Here is a 23730-nt window from a genome sequence, read left to right on the forward strand (position 1 = left end):
GTCTAATAGACGTTCCCAAAGTCTACAATTAGATGTCTTTTAGACGTATACTAGAGCACCATGCGTTGTTTGCGAGGAGATTTAAAGAAATTGACGTCGATTACCTTGACGAGAAAGACATAGACGACATAGACATGACGAGGAAGAAATAGAGCCCCTGGTCTGTTGAATGATCGTCACTCATGAATATATTCCCCTTTCGCTAATACTGAGCGGTTTCATCAAGGCGGGGTTCCACAGCCTCGATTGATTTGAGCAGTAGCAGCAGAGCAACAGCAGCGGAGCAGCAGAGCTGCAGCGACACGAGGCAGCACTGGGCAAGAGCAGGACCGTGACTAAGCTGAAGAAATTCCCTGCTGCTCGTGGGTCTCGCAAGCCTATCAGGAGGTTCGTTGGTGTTCTTTTCATTCGATGGTGTTTAGGGTTAGCAGGGCGGTGACGGCTGAAGGTTTTTGTCAGGTCGTTTTGTGGTTTGTCCTGCAGAACTTAACACGTTTGTGATTACCAGTGGTTTGGAGCGCGTGTTCCATCGGTACCGCATGTAGTGCGCTTTCAGGACATGATACAGTTTATTAATTTTCCCTAGTAGCGCACATTGTTGCCGTGACGTAAAAAGCAACATTACAAATGTTGTCCAATGTGGAGCAACGTTTTGCAACATTCGTTAACATTATTATAATATTACCGAAAGTGGGCTAATGTTGCTATGGAACAGTGTCTGAACGTTCCTCAGTCACCTTTGAGACACATCACTCATCGAAGCACCTGATCGTAACATATAGTTGCGCAATATTTTGCACATGTTACCTCAAACACTGCGCGAACATGGGTAATGTCCCCTTCATAGTTTGTTGCCAGCAACGATGCTGGAGAACATTTCCGCAACATTGAGACATCGTTCCAGCCATATTCCTCCAACAGAAATAAAACATGGAGGAAACGTTTATGTTATGTTGCTGCAACATTGAAACCGCGTCACAATCATATTCCGTCAACGCAAATAAAATATTGAGGCAACATTTGTGTTAATATAGTGTAGTAATATTTTTCCAACAGGAATACAATATTGAGGCAACATTTGTAGTATGTTGCTGCAACATTAAGACAGCCTTACAACCATAGTTTTCCAAAAAAATATAATATTAAGGCAGTATTTATTTTTTATTTTACTGCAACATTGAAGCAGAGTTATAGCCATATTTTTCCAACACAAATAAAACATTGAGGCAACATTTGTGTTATGTTGCTCCAACTTTGAGACAGCGTTTCAGCTATATTTTTCCAACCAAATACAATATTAAGGCAACATTTGTGTTACGTTGCTGCAACATGGAGAAAGGATTACAGCCATATTTTCCCACCACAAATGCAATATTGAGGCAACATTTATGTTATGCTGCTGCAACATTGAGACAAGATTACAGCCATATTTCTCCAACACAAATACAATGTGGAGGCAATATTTGCGTACTATTTCTGCAACACTGAGACGGCATTACAGCCACATCAGTGCAAATGCAATACAAAGGCAACATTTGTCTTATGTTTCTGCAATGTACAAACAGCTTTACACCCATATTTCTCCAACACAAATACAATGTGGAAGCAACATTTGCATTGTATTTTTGCAACATTAAGACAGCATTACAGTGATGTTTCTTCGAAAAGATATTGTTCGTTTCAGGCATCATATTCGTAATATGTCCCGGTTTTTTGAGGGGGCCTCGTCCATTCCTCTCAGTAAATATCCCATGTAGTACAAGTCTGACTTAAAAACCTGGTACTCGACAGAAAAGGATGTCAGGAATGTTGTTGGGTATAGTTGACTCGTTATAGATACATTGGTTAATTGCAAGAATGCATTATTGTCACCGTTACAAATGCTTTACGTCCCACTACACCTAATGAACAGCTGTTTCGGCCTTCTTGGGCCATCATCAGCAGTACGCATGCAGGGAACGTTTGAGCGGATGGCGTCAGAAGGTCACGTGGCACGTGATGCCTCCCGTCAGGGTGTCCTAAGACACCTCTGAAAGCCCACTGCAAAGCCAGTCAAGTGTATAAGGGGGAAAAAATTAGGAGGAGCTCTTTGGCTGCACGTATAGCATATGTTTCTAAGTCAAACGTCGCCATGCCAGTACTGGACAGCTGTTTCGGCCTTGTTGGACCATCATCAGCAGTACGCAGGCAGGCAACGTTTGAGCGGATGGCGTCAGACGGTCACCTGGCACGTGATGCCTCCCGTCAGGGTGTCCTAAGACACCTGAAAGCCCAGTGCAAAGCCAGTCCTGTGTAAGGGGGGGGATTAGCAGGAGCTCTTTGGCTGCACGTATAGCATATGTTGGTAAGTCAAACGTCGCCATGCCAGTACTGGACAGCTGTTTCGGCCTTGTTGGACCATCATCAGCAGTACGCAGGCAGGCAACGTTTGAGCGGATGGCGTCAGACGGTCACCTGGCACGTGATGCCTCCCGTCAGGGTGTCCTAAGACACCTGAAAGCCCAGTGCAAAGCCAGTCCTGTGTAAGGGGGGGATTAGCAGGAGCTCTTTGGCTGCACGTATAGCATATGTTTGTAAGTCAAACGTCGCCATGCCAGTACTGGACAGCTGTTTCGGCCTTGTTGGACCATCATCAGCAGTACGCAGGCAGGCAACGTTTGAGCGGATGGCGTCAGACGGTCACCTGGCACGTGATGCCTCCCGTCAGGGTGTCCTAAGACACCTGAAAGCCCAGTGCAAAGCCAGTCCTGTGTAAGGGGGGGAGGATTAGCAGGAGCTCTTTGGCTGCACGTATAGCATATGTTTGTAAGTCAAACGTCGCCATGCCAGTACTGGACAGCTGTTTCGGCCTTGTTGGACCATCATCAGCAGTACGCAGGCAGGCAACGTTTGAGCGGATGGCGTCAGACGGTCACCTGGCACGTGATGCCTCCCGTCAGGGTGTCCTAAGACACCTGAAAGCCCAGTGCAAAGCCAGTTCTGTGTAAGGGAGGGGATTAGCAGGAGCTCTTTGGCTGCACGTATAGCATATGTTTGTAAGTCAAACGTCGCCATGCCAGTACTGGACAGCTGTTTCGGCCTTGTTGGACCATCATCAGCAGTACGCAGGCAGGCAACGTTTGAGCGGATGGCGTCAGACGGTCACCTGGCACGTGATGCCTCCCGTCAGGGTGTCCTAAGACACCTGAAAGCCCAGTGCAAAGCCAGTCCTGTGTAAAGGGGGGATTAGCAGGAGCTCTTTGGCTGCACGTATAGCATATGTTTGTAAGTCAAACGTCGCCATGCCAGTACTGGACAGCTGTTTCGGCCTTGTTGGACCATCATCAGCAGTACGCAGGCAGGCAACGTTTGAGCGGATGGCGTCAGACGGTCACCTGGCACGTGATGCCTCCCGTCAGGGTGTCCTAAGACACCTGAAAGCCCAGTGCAAAGCCAGTCCTGTGTAAGGGGGGGATTAGCAGGAGCTCTTTGGCTGCACGTATAGCATATGTTTGTAAGTCAAACGTCGCCATGCCAGTACTGGACAGCTGTTTCGGCCTTGTTGGACCATCATCAGCAGTACGCAGGCAGGCAACGTTTGAGCGGATGGCGTCAGACGGTCACCTGGCACGTGATGCCTCCCGTCAGGGTGTCCTAAGACACCTGAAAGCCCAGTGCAAAGCCAGTCCTGTGTAAGGGGGGGAGGATTAGCAGGAGCTCTTTGGCTGCACGTATAGCATATGTTTGTAAGTCAAACCTCGCCATGCCAGTACTGGACAGCTGTTTCGGCCTTGTTGGACCATCATCAGCAGTACGCAGGCAGGCAACGTTTGAGCGGATGGCGTCAGACGGTCACCTGGCACGTGATGCCTCCCGTCAGGGTGTCCTAAGACACCTGAAAGCCCAGTGCAAAGCCAGTTCTGTGTAAGGGAGGGGATTAGCAGGAGCTCTTTGGCTGCACGTATAGCATATGTTTGTAAGTCAAACGTCGCCATGCCAGTACTGGACAGCTGTTTCGGCCTTGTTGGACCATCATCAGCAGTACGCAGGCAGGCAACGTTTGAGCGGATGGCGTCAGACGGTCACCTGGCACGTGATGCCTCCCGTCAGGGTGTCCTAAGACACCTGAAAGCCCAGTGCAAAGCCAGTCCTGTGTAAAGGGGGGATTAGCAGGAGCTCTTTGGCTGCACGTATAGCATATGTTTGTAAGTCAAACGTCGCCATGCCAGTACTGGACAGCTGTTTCGGCCTTGTTGGACCATCATCAGCAGTACGCAGGCAGGCAACGTTTGAGCGGATGGCGTCAGACGGTCACCTGGCACGTGATGCCTCCCGTCAGGGTGTCCTAAGACACCTGAAAGCCCAGTGCAAAGCCAGTCCTGTGTAAGGGGGGGATTAGCAGGAGCTCTTTGGCTGCACGTATAGCATATGTTTGTAAGTCAAACGTCGCCATGCCAGTACTGGACAGCTGTTTCGGCCTTGTTGGACCATCATCAGCAGTACGCAGGCAGGCAACGTTTGAGCGGATGGCGTCAGACGGTCACCTGGCACGTGATGCCTCCCGTCAGGGTGTCCTAAGACACCTGAAAGCCCAGTGCAAAGCCAGTCCTGTGTAAGGGGGGGGATTAGCAGGAGCTCTTTGGCTGCACGTATAGCATATGTTTGTAAGTCAAACGTCGCCATGCCAGTACTGGACAGCTGTTTCGGCCTTGTTGGACCATCATCAGCAGTACGCAGGCAGGCAACGTTTGAGCGGATGGCGTCAGACGGTCACCTGGCACGTGATGCCTCCCGTCAGGGTGTCCTAAGACACCTGAAAGCCCAGTGCAAAGCCAGTCCTGTGTAAGGGGGGGGGATTAGCAGGAGCTCTTTGGCTGCACGTTAAGCATATGTTTGTAAGTCAAACGTCGCCATGCCAGTACTGGACAGCTGTTTCGGCCTTGTTGGACCATCATCAGCAGTACGCAGGCACGCAACGTTTGAGCGGATGGCGTCAGACGGTCACCTGGCACGTGATGCCTCCCGTCAGGGTGTCCTAAGACACCTGAAAGCCCAGTGCAAAGCCAGTCCTGTGTAAGGGGGGGGATTAGCAGGAGCTCTTTGGCTGCACGTATAGCATATGTTTGTAAGTCAAACGTCGCCATGCCAGTACTGGACAGCTGTTTCGGCCTTGTTGGACCATCAGCAGCAGTACGCAGGCAGGCAACGTTTGAGCGGATGGCGTCAGACGGTCACCTGGCACGTGATGCCTCCCGTCAGGGTGTCCTAAGACACCTGAAAGCCCAGTGCAAAGCCAGTCCTGTGTAAGGGGGGGATTAGCAGGAGCTCTTTGGCTGCACGTATAGCATATGTTTCTAAGTCAAACGTCGCCATGCCAGTACTGGACAGCTGTTTCGGCCTTGTTGGACCATCATCAGCAGTACGCAGGCAGGCAACGTTTGAGCGGATGGCGTCAGACGGTCACCTGGCACGTGATGCCTCCCGTCAGGGTGTCCTAAGACACCTGAAAGCCCAGCGCAAAGCCAGTCCTGTGTAAGGGGGGGGGATTAGCAGGAGCTTTTTGGCTGCACGTATAGCATATGTTTGTAAGTCAAACGTCGCCATGCCAGTACTGGACAGCTGTTTCGGCCTTGTTGGACCATCATCAGCAGTACGCAGGCAGGCAACGTTTGAGCGGATGGCGTCAGACGGTCACCTGGCACGTGATGCCTCCCGTCAGGGTGTCCTAAGACACCTGAAAGCCCAGTGCAAAGCCAGTCCAGTGCATAAGGGGGGGATTAGCAGGAGCTCTTTGGCTGCACGTATAGCATATGTTTGTAAGTCAAACGTCGCCATGCCAGTACTGGACAGCCGTTTCGGCCTTGTTGGGCCATCATCAGCAGTACGCAGCAGGCAACGTTTGAGCGGATGGCATCAGAAGGTCTCGTGGCATGTGGTGTCTCCCGTCAGGGTGTCCTAAGACGCCTCTGAAAGCCGAGTGTATAAGGGGGAAAATTTAGCAAGAGCTCTTTTTCTGCACGTATAGCTTATGTTTGTAAGTCAAACGTCGCCATGTCAGTACTGGACAGCTGTTTCGGCCTTGTCGGGCCATCATCAGCAGTACGCAGGCAGGGAACGTTTGAGCGGATGGCATCAGAAGGTCTCGTGGCATGTGGTGCCTCCCGTCAGGGTGTCCTAAGACACCTCTGAAAGCCGAGTGTATAAGGGGGAAAATTTAGCAAGAGCTCTTTTTCTGCACGTATAGCTTATGTTTGTAAGTCAAACGTCGCCATGCCAGTACTGGACAGCCGTTTCGGCCTTGTTGGGCCTTCATCAGCAGTACGCAGCAGGCAACGTTTGAGCGGATGGCATCAGAAGGTCACGTAGCATGTGATGCCTCCCGTCAGGGTGTCCTAAGACACCTCTGAAAGCCGAGTGTATAAGGGGGAAAATTTAGCAAGAGCTCTTTTTCTGCACGTATAGCTTATGTTTGTAAGTCAAACGTCGCCATGTCAGTACTGGACAGCTGTTTCGGCCCTGTCGGGCCATCATCAGCAGTACGCATGCAGGAAACGTTTGAGCGGATGGTGTCAGAAGGTCACCTGGCACGTGATGCCTCCCGTCAGGGTGTCCTAAGACACCTGAAAGCCCAGTGCAAAGCCAGTCCTGTGTAAGGGGGGGGGATTAGCAGGAGCTCTTTGGCTGCACGTATAGCATATGTTTGTAAGTCAAACGTCGCCATGCCAGTACTGGACAGCTGTTTCGGCCTTGTTGGACCATCAGCAGCAGTACGCAGGCAGGCAACGTTTGAGCGGATGGCGTCAGACGGTCACCTGGCACGTGATGCCTCCCGTCAGGGTGTCCTAAGACACCTGAAAGCCCAGCGCAAAGCCAGTCCTGTGTAAGGGGGGGGGGATTAGCAGGAGCTCTTTGGCTGCACGTATAGCATATGTTTGTAAGTCAAACGTCGCCATGCCAGTACTGGACAGCTGTTTCGGCCTTGTTGGACCATCATCAGCAGTACGCAGGCAGGCAACGTTTGAGCGGATGGCGTCAGACGGTCACCTGGCACGTGATGCCTCCCGTCAGGGTGTCCTAAGACACCTGAAAGCCCAGTGCAAAGCCAGTCCAGTGCATAAGGGGGGGATTAGCAGGAGCTCTTTGGCTGCACGTATAGCATATGTTTGTAAGTCAAACGTCGCCATGCCAGTACTGGACAGCCGTTTCGGCCTTGTTGGGCCATCATCAGCAGTACGCAGCAGGCAACGTTTGAGCGGATGGCATCAGAAGGTCTCGTGGCATGTGGTGCCTCCCGTCAGGGTGTCCTAAGACGCCTCTGAAAGCCGAGTGTATAAGGGGGAAAACTTAGCAAGAGCTCTTTTTCTGCACGTATAGCTTATGTTTGTAAGTCAAACGTCGCCATGTCAGTACTGGACAGCTGTTTCGGCCTTGTCGGGCCATCATCAGCAGTACGCAGGCAGGGAACGTTTGAGCGGATGGCATCAGAAGGTCTCGTGGCATGTGGTGCCTCCCGTCAGGGTGTCCTAAGACACCTCTGAAAGCCCACTGCAAAGCCAGTCAAGTGTATAAGGGGGAAAAATTATGAGGAGCTCTTTGGCTGCACGTATAGCATATGTTTGTAAGTCAAACGTCGCCATGCCAGTACTGGACAGCTGTTTCGGTCTTCTTGGGCCTCATCAGCAGTACGCAGGCAGGCAACGTTTGAGCGGATGGCGTCAGAAGGTCACGTGGCACGTGATGCCTCCCGTCAGGGTGTCCTAAGACACCTCTGAAAGCCGAGTGTATAAGGGGAACAATTTAGCAAGAGCTCTTTTTCTGCACGTATAGCTTATGTTTGTAAGTCAAACGTCGCCATGTCAGTACTGGACAGGTGTTTCGGCCTTGTTGGGCCATCATCAGCAGTACGCAGGCAGGGAACGTTTGAGCGAATGGCGTCAGAAGGTCACGTGGTACGTGATGCCTCCCGTCAGGGTGTCCCAAGACACCTCTGAAAGCCCACTGCAAAGCCAGTCAAGTGTATAAGGGGGAAAATTATGAGGAGCTCTTTGGCTGCACGTATAGCATATGTTTGTAAGTCAAACGTCGCCATGCCAGTACTGGAGAGCTGTTTCGGTCTTCTTCGGCCTCATCAGCAGTACGCAGGCAGGCAACGTTTGAGCGGATGGCGTCAGACGGTCACCTGGCACGTGATGCCTCCCGTCAGGGTGTCCTAAGACACCTGAAAGCCCAGTGCAAAGCCAGTCCAGTGCATAAGGGGGGGATTAGCAGGAGCTCTTTGGCTGCACGTATAGCATATGTTTGTAAGTCAAACGTCGCCATGCCAGTACTGGACAGCCGTTTCGGCCTTGTTGGGCCATCATCAGCAGTACGCAGCAGGCAACGTTTGAGCGGATGGCATCAGAAGGTCTCGTGGCATGTGCTGCCTCCCGTCAGGGTGTCCTAAGACGCCTCTGAAAGCCGAGTGTATAAGGGGGAAAATTTAGCAAGAGCTCTTTTTCTGCACGTATAGCTTATGTTTGTAAGTCAAACGTCGCCATGCCAGTACTGGACAGCCGTTTCGGCCTTGTTGGGCCTTCATCAGCAGTACGCAGCAGGCAACGTTTGAGCGGATGGCATCAGAAGGTCACGTAGCATGTGATGCCTCCCGTCAGGGTGTCCTAAGACACCTCTGAAAGCCGAGTGTATAAGGGGGAAAATTTAGCAAGAGCTCTTTTTCTGCACGTATAGCTTATGTTTGTAAGTCAAACGTCGCCATGTCAGTACTGGACAGCTGTTTCGGCCCTGTCGGGCCATCATCAGCAGTACGCATGCAGGAAACGTTTGAGCGGATGGTGTCAGAAGGTCACGTGGTACGTGACGTCACCCGTCAGGGTGTCCTAAGACACCTCTGAAAGCCCACTGCAAAGCCAGTCAAGTGTATAAGGGGGAAAAAATTAGGAGGAGCTCTTTGGCTGCACGTATAGCATATGTTTCTAAGTCAAACGTCGCCATGCCAGTACTGGACAGCTGTTTCGGCCTTGTTGGGCCATCATCAGCAGTACGCAGGCAGGCAACGTTTGAGCGGATGGCATCAGAAGGTCACGTGGCATGTGATGCCTCCCGTCAGGGTGTCCTAAGACACCTGAAAGGCCAGTGCAAAGCCAGTCCAGTGTATAAGGGGGGGGGGAATTAGCAGGAGCTCTTTGGCTGCACGTATAGCATATGTTTGTAAGTCAAACGTCGCCATGCCAGTACTGGATAGCTGTTTCGGCCTTGTTGGGCCATCATCAGCGGTACGCAGGCAGGCAACGTTTGAGCGGATGGCGTCAGACGGTCACCTGGCACGTGATGCCTCCCGTCAGGGTGTCCTAAGACACCTGAAAGGCCAGTGCAAAGCCAGTCCAGTGTATAAGGGGGGGGGGGAATTAGCAGGAGCTCTTTGGCTGCACGTATAGCATATGTTTGTAAGTCAAACGTCGCCATGCCAGTACTGGACAGCTGTTTCGGCCTTGTTGGGCCATCATCAGCGGTACGCAGGCAGGCAACGTTTGAGCGGATGGCGTCAGACGGTCACCTGGCACGTGATGCCCCCGTCAGGGTGTCCTAAGACACCTGAAAGGCCAGTGCAAAGCCAGTCCAGTGTATAAGGGGGGGGGGAATTAGCAGGAGCTCTTTGGCTGCACGTATAGCATATGTTTGTAAGTCAAACGTCGCCATGCCAGTACTGGACAGCCGTTTCGGCCTTGTTGGGCCATCATCAGCAGTACGCAGCAGGCAACGTTTGAGCGGATGGCATCAGAAGGTCTCGTGGCATGTGATGCCTCACGTCAGGGTGTCCTAAGACACCTCTGAAAGCCGAGTGTATAAGGGGGAAAATTTAGCAAGAACTCTTTTTCTGCACGTATAGCTTATGTTTGTAAGTCAAACGTCGCCATGTCAGTTGGACAGCTGTTTCGGCCTTGTCGGGCCATCATCAGCAGTACGCATGCAGGGAACGTTTGAGCGAATGGCGTCAGAAGGTCACGTGGTACGTGACGCCTCCCGTCAGGGTGTCCTAAGACACCTCTGAAAGCCCACTGCAAAGCCAGTCAAGTGTATAAGGGAGAAAAATTAGCAGGAGCTCTTTGGCTGCACGTATAGCATATGTTTGTAAGTCAAACGTCGCCATGCCAGTACTGGACAGCTGTTTCGGTCTTCTTGGGCCTCATCAGCAGTACGCAGGCAGGCAACGTTTGAGCGGATGGCGTCAGAAGGTCACGTGGCACGTGATGCCTCCCGTCAGGGTGTCCTAAGACACCTCTGAAAGCCGAGTGTATAAGGGGAACAATTTAGCAAGAGCTGTTTTTCTGCACGTATAGCTTATGTTTGTAAGTCAAACGTCGCCATGTCAGTACTGGACAGCTGTTTCGGCCTTGTTGGGCCATCATCAGCAGTACGCAGGCAGGGAACGTTTGAGCGAATGGCGTCAGAAGGTCACGTGGTACGTGATGCCTCCCGTCAGGGTGTCCCAAGACACCTCTGAAAGCCCACTGCAAAGCCAGTCAAGTGTATAAGGGAGAAAAAATTATGAGGAGCTCTTTGGCTGCACGTATAGCATATGTTTGTAAGTCAAACGTCGCCATGCCAGTACTGGAGAGCTGTTTCGGTCTTCTTCGGCCTCATCAGCAGTACGCAGCAGGCAACGTTTGAGCGGATGGCATCAGAAGGTCACGTGGCATGTGATGCCTCCGGTCAGTGTGTCCTAAGACACCTCTGAAAGCCCAGTGCAAAGCCAGTCCAGTGTATAAGCGAAAAAAAAAATAGCAAGAGCTCTTTGGCTGCACGAGACGAAGTTTCTCTTCACCTGAAAGAGGAAACATCAGACATGTTGTTAACCGCTTGCTTGTATTTCCTTTGGATGTGTACATTCCTCATTTCCTTTGGAAATAAAATCACATGAAATTTAAGCTATTGTCTTGGTTATTTGTAAGAAAGTGGTGTGTCACAAGGGAAGTGTCGCACTGTGTACACGATGTTTTTATATTAGTGTGTGTCTTCACCCATATAACCGTTTTCGTGTGCAAATATTAGTGAAATTCACATTATGAACTTTAGTGCATAACTAAGAGAAGCTCCTAAATACTACTGAACTCAGTATTTGATATTTTTGCCACTTTGCTTTTGCTATGCATGTTGAACCTACATCAGTACATAAGCCATTCTAAAGGTATATGCTAAAGGAAAATTTATTGCTATTAATTTAACAAAGTGACCTCATCAAAGTTCCTGCTACAGCTGAAGAAATTGCGTTCTTTCTCATACACAAAAAGTATGCTGACTGGACTTTTATTATTCCTGTCTGAATTTGAATTTGCGGAAAATAGTAGCTCGTACGCCTTACAGACACGCCCTGCGCTGCCAGTTCTCGCTTGATACAAATGTGATTTTGTCTCTTGATTCTCGTCCACGTCTTTTTGGTTCTGTATTTCACGCGTCGGTCGAGCTATGCTGAGTATTAGAGTCGTGTACCAGCACAGTTGTACGCAAACGCCGAACACGTAAAACAAGCACTCAAGAGCTATGAATCGTCTGCTCTCCTGCCTCGCATCCAATCCGTGACGTCACAGGCTACTCCACGTGAGGTGGCGACACCAAAACTTCTCCAGGCGAAAGTAAGTATGCTTTCAAAGTCCTTTTAAACACGTTGAAGCGCAGTTGTCCTTGTGAGCCCCACGCATGCGCTGCGGTGTCGGCTGTGCAGAGAGGATGCGACACGCGGACGGATGAAGCTGAAATGGAGTAGGCCAGTTGTGTAGCCCTATAGGATGGATATGTGACTAAGCGAGCACCCAACGTTACCCTTTACATGTGTGCAGTAAAAATTAAACCGGTCAAAAACACGAGAAGTGGAGAGAAGGAGCGTACGGAGAACGGTGCCTGTTTGATTCGTCGTGGTTTGAAAAGCAAATGTAGTTCTGCTTACTGGTAATGCAATTGTGTCGTGACATATTGGCTTTGTGTTGTGGATTAACTGGTACACTGCTGTGAGCAGTGTACCAGTGGCAACCAGTGGCGAACAGATCAAGGGTGGCGGACTTTTTGGACATGCTTCAGTACGGTTTCAGATCGATTCACGCTGCGGATGCATGCCGGCAAGTACCGTCGACTATGTAAAATGAGGGAGGAAGAGTGTCCAGGCTTCCGCTAAGTGGTTTGTGTAGGCTTCTTTCAGGCATTTCTGAGTCACAAGTTCAGTAGCTTCGGTGCTTCCTTGCACGCAGCCTGAGGTTCTTTCATGGCGTCCCCAGAGCTGCAGAAACGCGGATGGCGATAGACGAAGCTTATGGAGTACCAATTGAAGTCCTCAAGACGAGAAACACTGTACGTGACTATTTACGCCTTATAGCTCATCACCGCCGTCACCCATTGGTAGCAAAACTTTGTCGCCAGCAGAGCAACCTCTACAAAATCATTGCAGAAGCAAAGCCTAAATTCCCCTCGTTTGCAGTAAAGCCAACAGTGCCTTCGTCTCCCCCGTGGTCTCTCTCACTGCCCTCGATCTCTTCCTGCATTTCGGGACTCAACTTTAAAAAAAAAGCAAGTGGCACAGTCAGACGTGGCACTGTCAGTCTTTCGCCAGATGGAGATGTGAGGAGATGTGACCTTCACAGCACTACATCTATGGAGGCCTTCCCAAACCGTACTTCTCCGTATCCCTCAACGAGCTAGACTCCCGCACCCTCTCTCTCACAAAATTACTCCTCTCTGGCCACATCCAGCAACAACATCGCTTTGCCCTCATGGCTCTCTTCACTTTTCTAGACACCACAGGACTTCGATCCATATTGTGAAGGGGTTCATTATTTCATTCCCCGCATCACCACCAGCAACGGGGCTGAGTATCGCCCCTGGCGATGAAACTCCCCAGTCATTGTCCTGTAATAAAGTTGTTGTTTGTTCACCGGTGGCCGACCGGATGAACTACAATTCCCATCAGTTAGGACGCACCCGCGTGTGTGATATCTCATTTACATGTGTGATGTATGTGTGAGTGTGTATGCCTCGTCTTTTTCATCGTCACACCACTCACATGTTAACCCACATGCTCTGATGGACGGTACCGCAGTTGTTGCAGTGAATCACCTCATCGCATCGTCATTCATGTAGTAGTTGTTGTTGTTCTTTTAACTGTATCTTGCTGGCACTGTGCGTGTGAAAAAAAAGAGCACTAAAAACGTCACCACTGCACGTCAGTGAAAACTAAACGTGCACCACTAAAACCGTCAATGCAGACAACAGCAGTAAGCTATTACCCGCGCATTCCTGACAAAAATAGTTGGGAGATATAAAATATGGGAGATATAAAATGGAAGCGTTGAACCGGTTCGGGGCTGCGAACCGGTATGTGAACCGTTTCGGTTTTTGAAATGGCCGAGCCGGAACTGAACCGGAACGAAATGCAAGCAACCCGAACCCGAACCGAACCCGTATTTTTTTGAGGTTCGACACCCTGACTGATTACACTTATGACGCTGTTCTTCGCCGACCCGCCTAGGTGAAATCCCACCACGAACCAGGGAAAAAAAAAAAGAACGTGCTCTTGAGGTAGCAGCTCAGGAGATTGAATATCATGCGTTCCGTGGTCTTCTTCTCACAGCTTGTAAGAGCTATTGGGCGGACAGAATAGATGTGATTCGGCAATTGACCTCAATTCAGTAAAGTGACCATCATCGCGGTCTTCCACTCCTTAGGGGCTCCAGCTCTCGTTCAAAATCCGGAAGAGGGATGCTCACCCCGACAGGGAAAGATCGCGAGTGACCTTATACATGATCGCGTCTGCTTAAGAGGATGTAAGCTGAGAAGAGTCCCGTAGTGTAGACTCGAGCGTGAAAAGGGTTCGGGGTAAGTCCCTTACCGGGCCCTTCCAAGATAACCAAGGGGAATACATTGAGCTGATAGGAACACAACAGGAGCCTGCGCTGTCAGATGTACGCAAGAGATCTCTGAAAAGCGCAATTCGGAACGCGAAGTAGTTAAGGATATAGAGCGGAACGGCTGCAGTTAAACCACGGGAGTAGAAAGTCCCTGAAGCATTTCCCAGATCCGGGACATCGGGGATACAGGGAGACTGCGACGTCGCAAAACGACGCCAGTGATCCTGCCAGAGTTCATAAAAGTGTCTATGCACAACCTTCTGCACGCATCGCGCTTTATGGCAGTCGTGTGGTAGATTCGCGCGTTGCGCACGCAGTTTCGAGCGGTGACGAAGGGCGCGGTGACGCTCGTATTCGGCGTCAACTGAAAAAAAAAAAAGTACAAACAAAAAACAAACAAAAGAAACGACAGGAAATGAGCAGTCTCGAAGCGTCTTGATAGTGTTGCCAGTTTTTGTTTTTTTTTGTTTAATGCAATAGATGCAATACAGTTTAGATGACTGGCAGACATGTCGTATGCTAAACCAGCAGCTGTGGTTACTACAAAACCAGCAGGTGGTTACTACAAAAAATGTCAGCATCCACGCGACATAGAGATCACTATTACTTAGCAGAAGCTCGAGCACGGCTTGAACTCGGCTGGTGCAGGAAGTTGCTGGACGATAGTGAGCGCAACAAATACCACAACGAGTACAGAACCAAAGACGTTGTTCTATCCCTCCGGCTCACAGTGGGATTGCTGCGTGAAGCCGGTCATGCGCCGGCCAACTTCGTTAGATGGCAACATAAAGGAGCGTTTGGCTTTGGTTGCTTGACACCGGAGGCGAAAGGCTTCGACGAGGTCTTGTTCCCACGTGCGGGCTGCTCACTGCTTCCCGGAAGATTCGGGAAATGGGGTGCAGAAACCTCTGCAGAACCGGGATGTGGACGGTTAGCAGGTTAAAGTGATTGCGACAAGTCACCCCTAGTTATCCCGAATGAGCATTAAGGAAAACGGTTCTTTGCGCGGATGTGAACCTGCATTGAAAGTTAGACAGCGACGACAGCTACTGAAGCGCAGGAAATGGGCACCGGGAACACCGAAACTCATGCTGCGTTGACAATACAGACCACGCCGCCGCCAGTGAGGAAGCGCAGTTGCACTCACCTGTTTACGGCTGCCAATGGAAATGGACGCAACTCTGAGGTCTGGGACGCCTCCACTTTGCTCGGGAGTGTACTCAAGAGGTTGTATCTCGCTAAGCACGACACGTAGAGCAATAATTCTCCATTCCTCTGTTTCTTCTGTAAGGTGATGTGCAGTATAATGCGTCCATGATATAATGAACCACGCCTATGAAAGCACATCAACCCATATAAGTGTACTCGTCTAATGTGTTTCGTTGAATTCAACGATTATTCGCACTTTGTTAAAGAGGAAAGACGTCTTCAGCATTTACTTTGTTTGTGAATGCGACCGGTAGAAAATGGTACGGTGAGACATTTCGTGTCTTTGCATATTTTTGCGAGACTTCGCGAGTTCACGGGAGGGTAGTAGCATGGTTCTAGATGCACCCGGTCGGTGCGTGTGTGTGTGTGTGTGGGGGGGGGGTTGACTCGCGCTGGTGTTGCTTTTTCGAACGACAGTTACCCCTTAACCGAATGCGTAGTAAAGGACTTCCACGCAAGAACAAAAGCGTCCTTCTGAAGCTGGTGCAGCATAATGCTGGTATTTTGCCACAGCGTCCATAATACCACATATTGCTTTTAGCACTGTTAGATTTAACGCATTAGTTGGCAAAATCATGACACAGACTGACTAGTATAATGAGTTTCAACGCAGAAATTCTTTATTGTTTACTTTCCTGAATGTCTAAATGGGTGGTGACTGTTGGATGTCACAAATATCGTCAATGTAAGAGGGGTACTTGTCCAGCATGCCCCAGGCGAGCAGGTATCGCATACCGAGCACGCCGTAGCCCACACTACATTTTTCGTCAATCTGCCTTCCGTATACCTGTTCAAAAATCGAAGAGTAAAAAGTGTACATTAAGGGCACCGGCTAGTGTGTCTCAGAGAAACAGAGTACTAGCGGAAGACGAAACACAAAGAACTATGACTCCCTATATTGCCACATAACGGTTACTTAATGGTAGGACAAATCTTGGGGACGTAGAAAGGGAATCAACGTCCCCGCTACAGATGCGTCAGACCGTGCGATGTATTACGGGAATGAGGTTCTGCACACTAAACTCTCTTACACCCTTTTCATTGTAAGGTGGGTGTACACTCTAAATCGTTTCACACCTTTAAAGGTGTAACAACGTGCATGGCGCACGCCTTTTTAGGTGTAATTTTGGTAACATCATAATGGAGCACGGTTTCGCACAAATTTTCTTTACTCGAGTGTTGTCTGTCCTCCAAAAATTCAGTCTTGCAACATCTCAACATTGTTCAACAGTATTGTAGACACTTGCGCGTGCTCGATTATCGATAGCGATGCATATATGCATTAGCTCGTACCTACGATATCCAAGACATAATGAAAGCAAGATTTGCACCGACACTTGATCTTTAGTAATGCTTTCCAAATTTTGTAAAATATCATCCTGGAGATGCAATGTTACGCAACCAGGTTGAATGTTCATAGCGCACACCTTTAAAGGTGTGAAAAAGGTTACAGTGTACCATACTTCACACCCCTTTGAGAGTAAAAATTTGTAGGTGTGATGAAATACACCTACCTCTCAGAGTGTATTTCACAACACACACACACATACACACCTTTGAAAGGTTGTAACATCTACTTAGCGGATGTGCGGCTTGTTTGTCTACACTGGTAATTGGACGATACCCTATACTGATTCAATTGATCGAAAAACTGATTCGATTTTTGGTGTGGCGTAACGTGTACAGCTTTGGTTCCATAGTAGGTGTATCATGCATATCAGCCAAAGTAAATGCATAACACGAGCATGTAACGCATCGTGTTCTCCCAATATAGCAGTTACCAACTGGTGCGATATTGGACCAATATTCCGTCTGATATACCGATAAAAATATACGCGCTTAAAATTCGGTTAAATTTGAAACATCACACAAACGGCATAACGAACCGAAAGCTTACTTTCTAGGAGCAAAAGAGATACCATATACATTGCCAGTATTGCGAGCGTCTGGAAATTCGATAGCCCTGCTCGCATTCCAGTCAAACCCAATGGTGAGATGTCAAAGTTTAATTTGATTATACACACACAAACAAACAAAACACTGAATTGAGGAATTAGTTGTTGTATCAACTCACCATCAAGATAAGGTTTGTGTTTCTTACTTGTTTTGGTATGAAAGGAAAATTAAGACTCAGAGTACACGCCATTCATGTTCCATGAAATGTTAAACGTTTTACAATAAGGCAAAACACCCTTAAACCATTGCACCCTTATTACACCCTTAGTGCACCCTTAACACATCAATGTAGATGTGCATCCAATTCACACCCACCTATGAGAGGATCAACCTCGAAGGGGTGTTATAAGAGTGTGATCTGGGTGTATATTGCAAAATACATCTCTTACACTAACATAGGTGTAAAAAAGTTTAGCGTGTAGGTGCCGAACTTCAGGGCTCTCTTTCGGTAATGAAAGCTTCAGCCAGAAAGCGTGATCGCATTCATCGCGGTTCCCAGCAAAGGTAAGGTAGCAAAGCGGTTCCAGTAAAGGTATAGGTATATAGGTCAACATGAAATAACAGGAAATAAATGAACGAGTGAACGAGCAAATAAATGGACGGAGTTAGGAAGGCAGGGACGGACGAAGGACGGACTTGTGATGGAGGGGTGGGAGAGGGTGGTTTAGATATAGGTTACCTCTAGGTTAACCTATGCCGAAGAGATCTTAGAAGCTTTTACTGGATAATGAAGAAACTGTGGAATCCGTTTGAAGTGCCTCCGACAAAAGAAAATGCTGAAGTTATCCACATTTACTGAGACACAAGATCTCGCTCGAAGCGTGGACTTCTTCGGCTGTTGGTATCTGATGAAGCCCAGGCTCAGGGCGAAAGCTTTCATCGCAATGTGTGTTTCTTCTGTGTTCTATTATTTTCATTAAGCTTTCAGGACAGGAAGCATTTTCACCATTGGATCCCAGAATGAAGCTCAAGCCGAGGACATCCAAACACGATCAGACGTAAAATTCGCTCTCCTACAAGTACCGGCAAGCTGTCGCCGCACTACTATACCTTGAAAGAGCCCGAAGACCAGATTTTGCATTTGGCGCGTTTTATTTGAGTCGGTTTAGTTACAACACTTCCAGTGAGCATCGGAACAGTCTCAATCACGTGCTACAATGTCTGAAGCACACGTCCAAGTATGTTTTACATTAGACAACGAATAGAAGAGCTGTTGAGACTCTCTGCGACACTGATTGGGCGAGTGTCAAGTCTGACTGGCGTTCTTTAAGTTGATAGGCATTTACACTAGGGGGTGCAGCGCTCTACTGGAGGAGTAAGAAGCAGAGATCAACAGCTTTGTCAACCGTGAAAGATGTGTACTTGTCGATGTGCCACGCAGCCACAGATGTCTTATGGCTGCACGCTTTGCACAGAAGTTGAGTGCAAGTAGGTTCATGTGGGGTTCTCATACTTTGTTCGTCGACCGTCAAGGTGTGATTGCTATCGGGACAAACCACATAACAAATAAACCCGCGAACAAATAAACATTTTGAACTGTGACGTTTTTTCTTCCGTGGAAATTTTAAGAGGAAAGGCTTCACCTGGGGTACATTAGAACCTCCGAAAACGGCTTATATTTCAGGCAAAGGTCCTGAACGGAAAGAAAACACGTCAGCATTGCGAGTCTTTGGGCTTCCATGAAGACTGCTAACGGGACGACCCGTTCAGGATGGCTGCGCGAGTTAGATTTGGTTATGGGAATGTGCGTAGCCACCGACGGACTGCCCGGTTCGTCCATGGGATCCTTTTCTGTTGTACATTGATGTGCGCGCAACGTGTCTCGTGGTCGTTGCACTTACTCTTCTGCCCTGAAAGCTTTGGGAATGTTGTCGTTCGTCATATCCAAACCACTGGCCTTTCCCGTGCCTACGCTCACTTTCTGACACAAAACATGTGTTATTCGACGTCATCTTCTCCATTGCTGCGACGACGCGTTCCCAAAACGTTGGATAAGCTCCTCGGCACGCGAGTCCTCCTAGGCCGCCATATCCTTAGCCAGAGCATTGGTAGTGCATTAGTGTGGCTGCACGTTTTCAACAAGTTCTTCGAAGTTTAGTGCGGCAACACTTGCTTAATTTTATTCAAACGAGCCCTGGTCTACTTCGCTGTCATGGCTGAGAGATTTAAATTGGTACTGCTCCGACGCATTTGACTACACCGTTTGTGGAAATTCAACGCACCCGGCTATTCAATGTCCGCGTATTCAACTAGCATTTCATAAGTGTCGTTTCATAGTTTAAGTTCAACTGGTGCTTAACCATGGGCTTAAACCATGAACTTAAGCAACCATGGTGCTTAAAGGTCAGCTACGCCGATTTCCCGATGTGTTAAAACGGTTGTGATATTCAGAAGGAGCACATCCAACTGCCCCCGAGACGCACTTTCGTTTCTCAGTTTTGTCTTCCTATTACCAAAATTAATTAATCAAAGAAACCAAAACAAGCCATGGGCGCCGCCATTTTTGTGACGTAGATGGGAAAAACCTGCTCCATCTACGTAGATAGAGAATCGTGCTTCTGATTGGATGAAAGCTTAGGGTTTCTCCTACTTCCCTGGCGTCTTCACCGTTTGCGAGGAAATCCAGTTACGGCCGCCGGCTACGATGAGCGTTTCGTCTGAGGTAATCCCGAGAACTATTGAACGATGGAAACAACAATTACGAACTCACCTCAACAACATTTTCGGCGTGAAATTGATTGTGTGCTCGAGAACTTCGCAGTTCAAAGGTTCAGCTGCCATTCACGTCGACTCGTTTGCTGCTTTTAGTACAAGTGCAGGAATGGGAGCGATTGAGCAACAACGTGAGACTTGGTGGTCGTTTGAGCATATACCTCCAGAGGATTGGTCTTCAAAGAAAGAAGACCGCACTTCTGCACATGCACATCGCGCGATTACCAGGCTTGTTACACGAGATACATATATTGTGCAGCATCATAGCGCGACTGCAATGAACGACGTAGGAATGTATCGTGACCACTCGAACTGCATTCGTTTAACCATTCGTCGGTTATATGAAAGTGGTCATTAGAGTTGCCCCGCACAAAAAAGTGTTGGATGTAGTTTTGTAGTGTGTTGTTTATCTCGTAGAGAGCATCGGGGCATGTAGATCGAGGGCCCTTATACGTATTGTTTGCAGGTTTACTTGACTGTGCGCATTGTTCTATACCACACAGGCCATATTTCATTCATAATAGTTTCGCAAATAAACATGTACGACTCGATCTCATACTGCTTTTGAGTTATGCATAGTGTCTTCAGATCATGGTATATGTATCCTGTTTGCTGGGCCCAACAGTTGTTATTACAGATGACAAAACGTATATGTACTTTATCACAAATTTAATAACCTTGGTGAAAATTGGTTGATGCTGTCCTCTGCCTTGTACGGTGCACTTACTAGCAAAATACACAGAGTCCAAATATTTTCCTTGTCCACAAATGTCCTGTCAAATCCGAAATACCCTTATCAAAATGGGGAAGCCCGGGCTTGCTTGTCCAGAGAAACAAATATGAAACTGCAGCGCTCAACGTAAATAACTGCATGCTCAGCAACTAAGGCTGGTGATGCCGAAGACTTAATATTTCTAGGTTAAAAGGAACAAAGAAGAAAAGACCACTGCAGCGTATTAATGTTGCTTCAAAAGCATAACACCACAACATTTGTGAGGGTCAGTTGGTGTATTTTGTTAAGTTGGTCACCTCCTGCACCAATTTATAATAAGGTTCAATTGCGTTGCTACCAACCAGGACCTAAGCCTGACCTATGATCTAATAATAGTATCTATCTATGACCTATATGGACCTTCAACACTAGTTTGGTCTAGGTTTCACACGTAGCTTCTAGTGAAATTCGAAGCTGCTCTGTAGAGCTGACAGGAGACTTGCAGAGTAGAAATTTTTTTATTTATATTTTCCAAAGAACATGTAAAAACAATGTGCTGTACCAACTGTATTCAAAGCAATAGAAATATACTTTGTTTTAGCTATGTGCATGTAAGCAGATTACAGGTGACCGATGACACACAATGGGCGTCAAGGGTGACAACACAAGAATACTACCACTGCAGGCACTGTCCTGAAATTCTAAGTCACCATTTGTCAGAAAGCAATGACCATGCACAGCCTAAGGATCATATTCAGCTCCTTTCATTATTTTTCTTTTTATTGACAGCACGTTGGCTGCCATCCAGTTCATGAAAGTAACCTTTATCGTTGAAAGAAAGGTTCAACAGTAAGCGAGCTGGTGATAGTGTCTATGATGGCGAGACCTGAAGAGGAGATACAAGAAGGGACATACACACACTATGTTGAAACATTGTGTATGTCCCTTCCTATCCCTCGTCTCAGGGTTTTGCGCTATGGGCCTTCATGATGTTTCCTTCCGGAAACTTTACATATTTTTATGTAGAATTGTGAAGGTACACCCAGGCGCTGTTAGCAAATCACACAGTACTTTTCTTGAAACAAGAATCCATAAAGGTACATAGTCATCTTCAGCATTGCACACATCTATGGGACATGTTAATCACTTTGGAATGTCACAGACATGTCATGGGGGCTGGCACATGATTAGTGGTGTTGAACAGACAACTATTTGTGACATTTTAGGCATAAAAAGCAGTTTTGGCACCAGTATGTTGAGATAGATGTATCTCTACATACTTTGCCATGACACAAATATATGAAGCAACAAATGTGCTCTCTGCTTTATCATGGTTATTAGTCAACACTGCCATGAATGTGGGTACACAGTTTTGTACCACCTACACTCTTCAAAATGACCTTCACACACGACACATTGTAGGTCAACGAGACTCCAGAATGATGTCCTCTCCCTCCCCATTGGCTGAAAACATTTTTCTACTACTTTGCATAAGGGGAAGTTAGTACAAGAAACGCACACGTTCCTTTTTTGAGCAAATCAGTATTCAGAGCGTTACCATACTGTGGTGGGCCTGCAGTGCATTACGTGGTACAGCACACACTGTAAACAATTTCATAGAACATGTTCCCCGTTCTAATAACAGTCTTCTCCAATTTTTCAAACTGCCATTTCCCATAGTGATTTATGGTATGACACAGTATTTCTAAATCTTTACTGTAGTTTACCGGTTGTAGCAGAAAAAGATACCATTGCTTCCGATCACAGGACGCAAGCCATAAGTGCTATACGGCAACAGTACATGCTGCTGTCTAGCAGTTGTTCGTGTTTGGACATGGTATGGTGCAAGTAGGGTAAATTCCATGGTTAAAATAACCTAACGTTAACAACTGTTAGATTACATGATGTAGAGTGCTGTATAGTACAGTAAGACCTCCAAAGTCGGACACTTCTCTACCTTGGACAACTCCCCATGTCGGAGAAGATTTCATTGATATTAACATTGGGCCTTGAGTTTGAGGGGAAAACACAGGACGAACGGAGGACTTGTCCTCCGTTCGTCCTGTGTTTTTCCCCTCAAACTCAAGGCAATGTTAATATCAGTTCAACACCAGCTAGCTTGCCTGCTCCTGCTATGTTCATCAAGATTTCATCGCACGGGCAGGCTCCCATTGAAACTACATGGGGACGAAATTCTCTATGTCGGACACCTCCCTATCCCGGAAGTAGGACAGGGTTTTCCCTGCTAAGTCGGACAAAACCCTGGCAAAATTACCTCAATCTCTGCCCATCTTTGGACCAAAAAGACCCAAAATGAGCCAGTGGCCTTGACTTTCGCCCCTTTTTCCCCCTATACTGGTCTCAGCATTTTTTTTTTTTTTAGTTTTTCGAGTTCAAAAACAAGTGCTGTCAGTCTACATTGTAATTCTTTGTGTGAGCACTTGTCTTCGGTTTGTCTACAGCATTTGAACGCGCACTGCACCAAAGCAATGAAAAGCAGTCTGACGCTTAAGAGACGCTCGAAAAGTTCCAGAGGTAATGCCATCGAGTGGAATCTGAACGGAATTGAATCTACCAAAATCAGTAATAATTATCAGTGAAGTGTGGGTAGAGGTAGCACTACCACCAGGTACCACTACCAGGCACCACCACCAGGTACCACTAAGGACCATAAATTGAAGAAGGGGACATTTCTGGCAACACAGCTGTGATGTTTTCCATTTTTTGTTCCTCTGAAATTCTGTAACTCGGACACCTCTATAAGTAGTGTAACGTTCCTTCTCAAAGGAACCCAATAGTCCAAACTGTGTCCTCTTCTTTCCTCCTCGTGACCCCACCCTCTCGTCCTCCTCGTTGGCACCTTACAAGTAGGACACGCTTCGGCTGCACCGTGGGTGTCCAACATAGGAAGGCTTCACTCTATTTATGTCCCGTGTCATGTGACCAGAAACAATATGTGCTTTTGCTCATGCTGCACAGCACAGGCCATATGAGTTATATGTGAGTATAACAACATGAAACCCAAGGTGGGGAGGAAAAGGAATGACTTTACGATCTCTGTGTCAGTTGTTTCATGTTGTAATTGCGTAGCAGCTCGCCTGTACCTGAGAATAGGTTTGATGCATTGTACACGCACCTTAGACATGCAGTGTGTGGTGTGTTGTGATAGGAGTGCCACTGCCAATTGAAAAATAATGCTCCAAGTGGATTGTTTCGGTACAATCTTGAACTAAGCATACCAAGGGGTAGGGCAGCTGCGTGACAGGTTTA

At 47.9% G+C, this 23730-nt stretch overlaps 1 protein-coding gene across 1 annotated transcript in view; it reads right to left on the reverse strand.

Annotated features, from left to right (window-relative positions):
* Positions 1–15678: 15678 nt before the first annotated feature.
* The window catches only part of LOC135375358 (uncharacterized), a 110747-nt gene continuing 102695 nt past the window's right edge, over positions 15679–23730 (reverse strand). Inside the window, exon 11 of the mRNA XM_064608080.1 lies at positions 15679–15867. Coding sequence (XP_064464150.1) covers positions 15724–15867 — 144 coding nt within the window. The 3' untranslated portion in view covers positions 15679–15723. The remainder of the gene's footprint in view (positions 15868–23730) is intronic.

Source organism: Ornithodoros turicata, chromosome 1 (genome assembly GCF_037126465.1).
Source record: "Ornithodoros turicata isolate Travis chromosome 1, ASM3712646v1, whole genome shotgun sequence".
NCBI lineage: Eukaryota > Metazoa > Arthropoda > Arachnida > Ixodida > Argasidae > Ornithodoros > Ornithodoros turicata.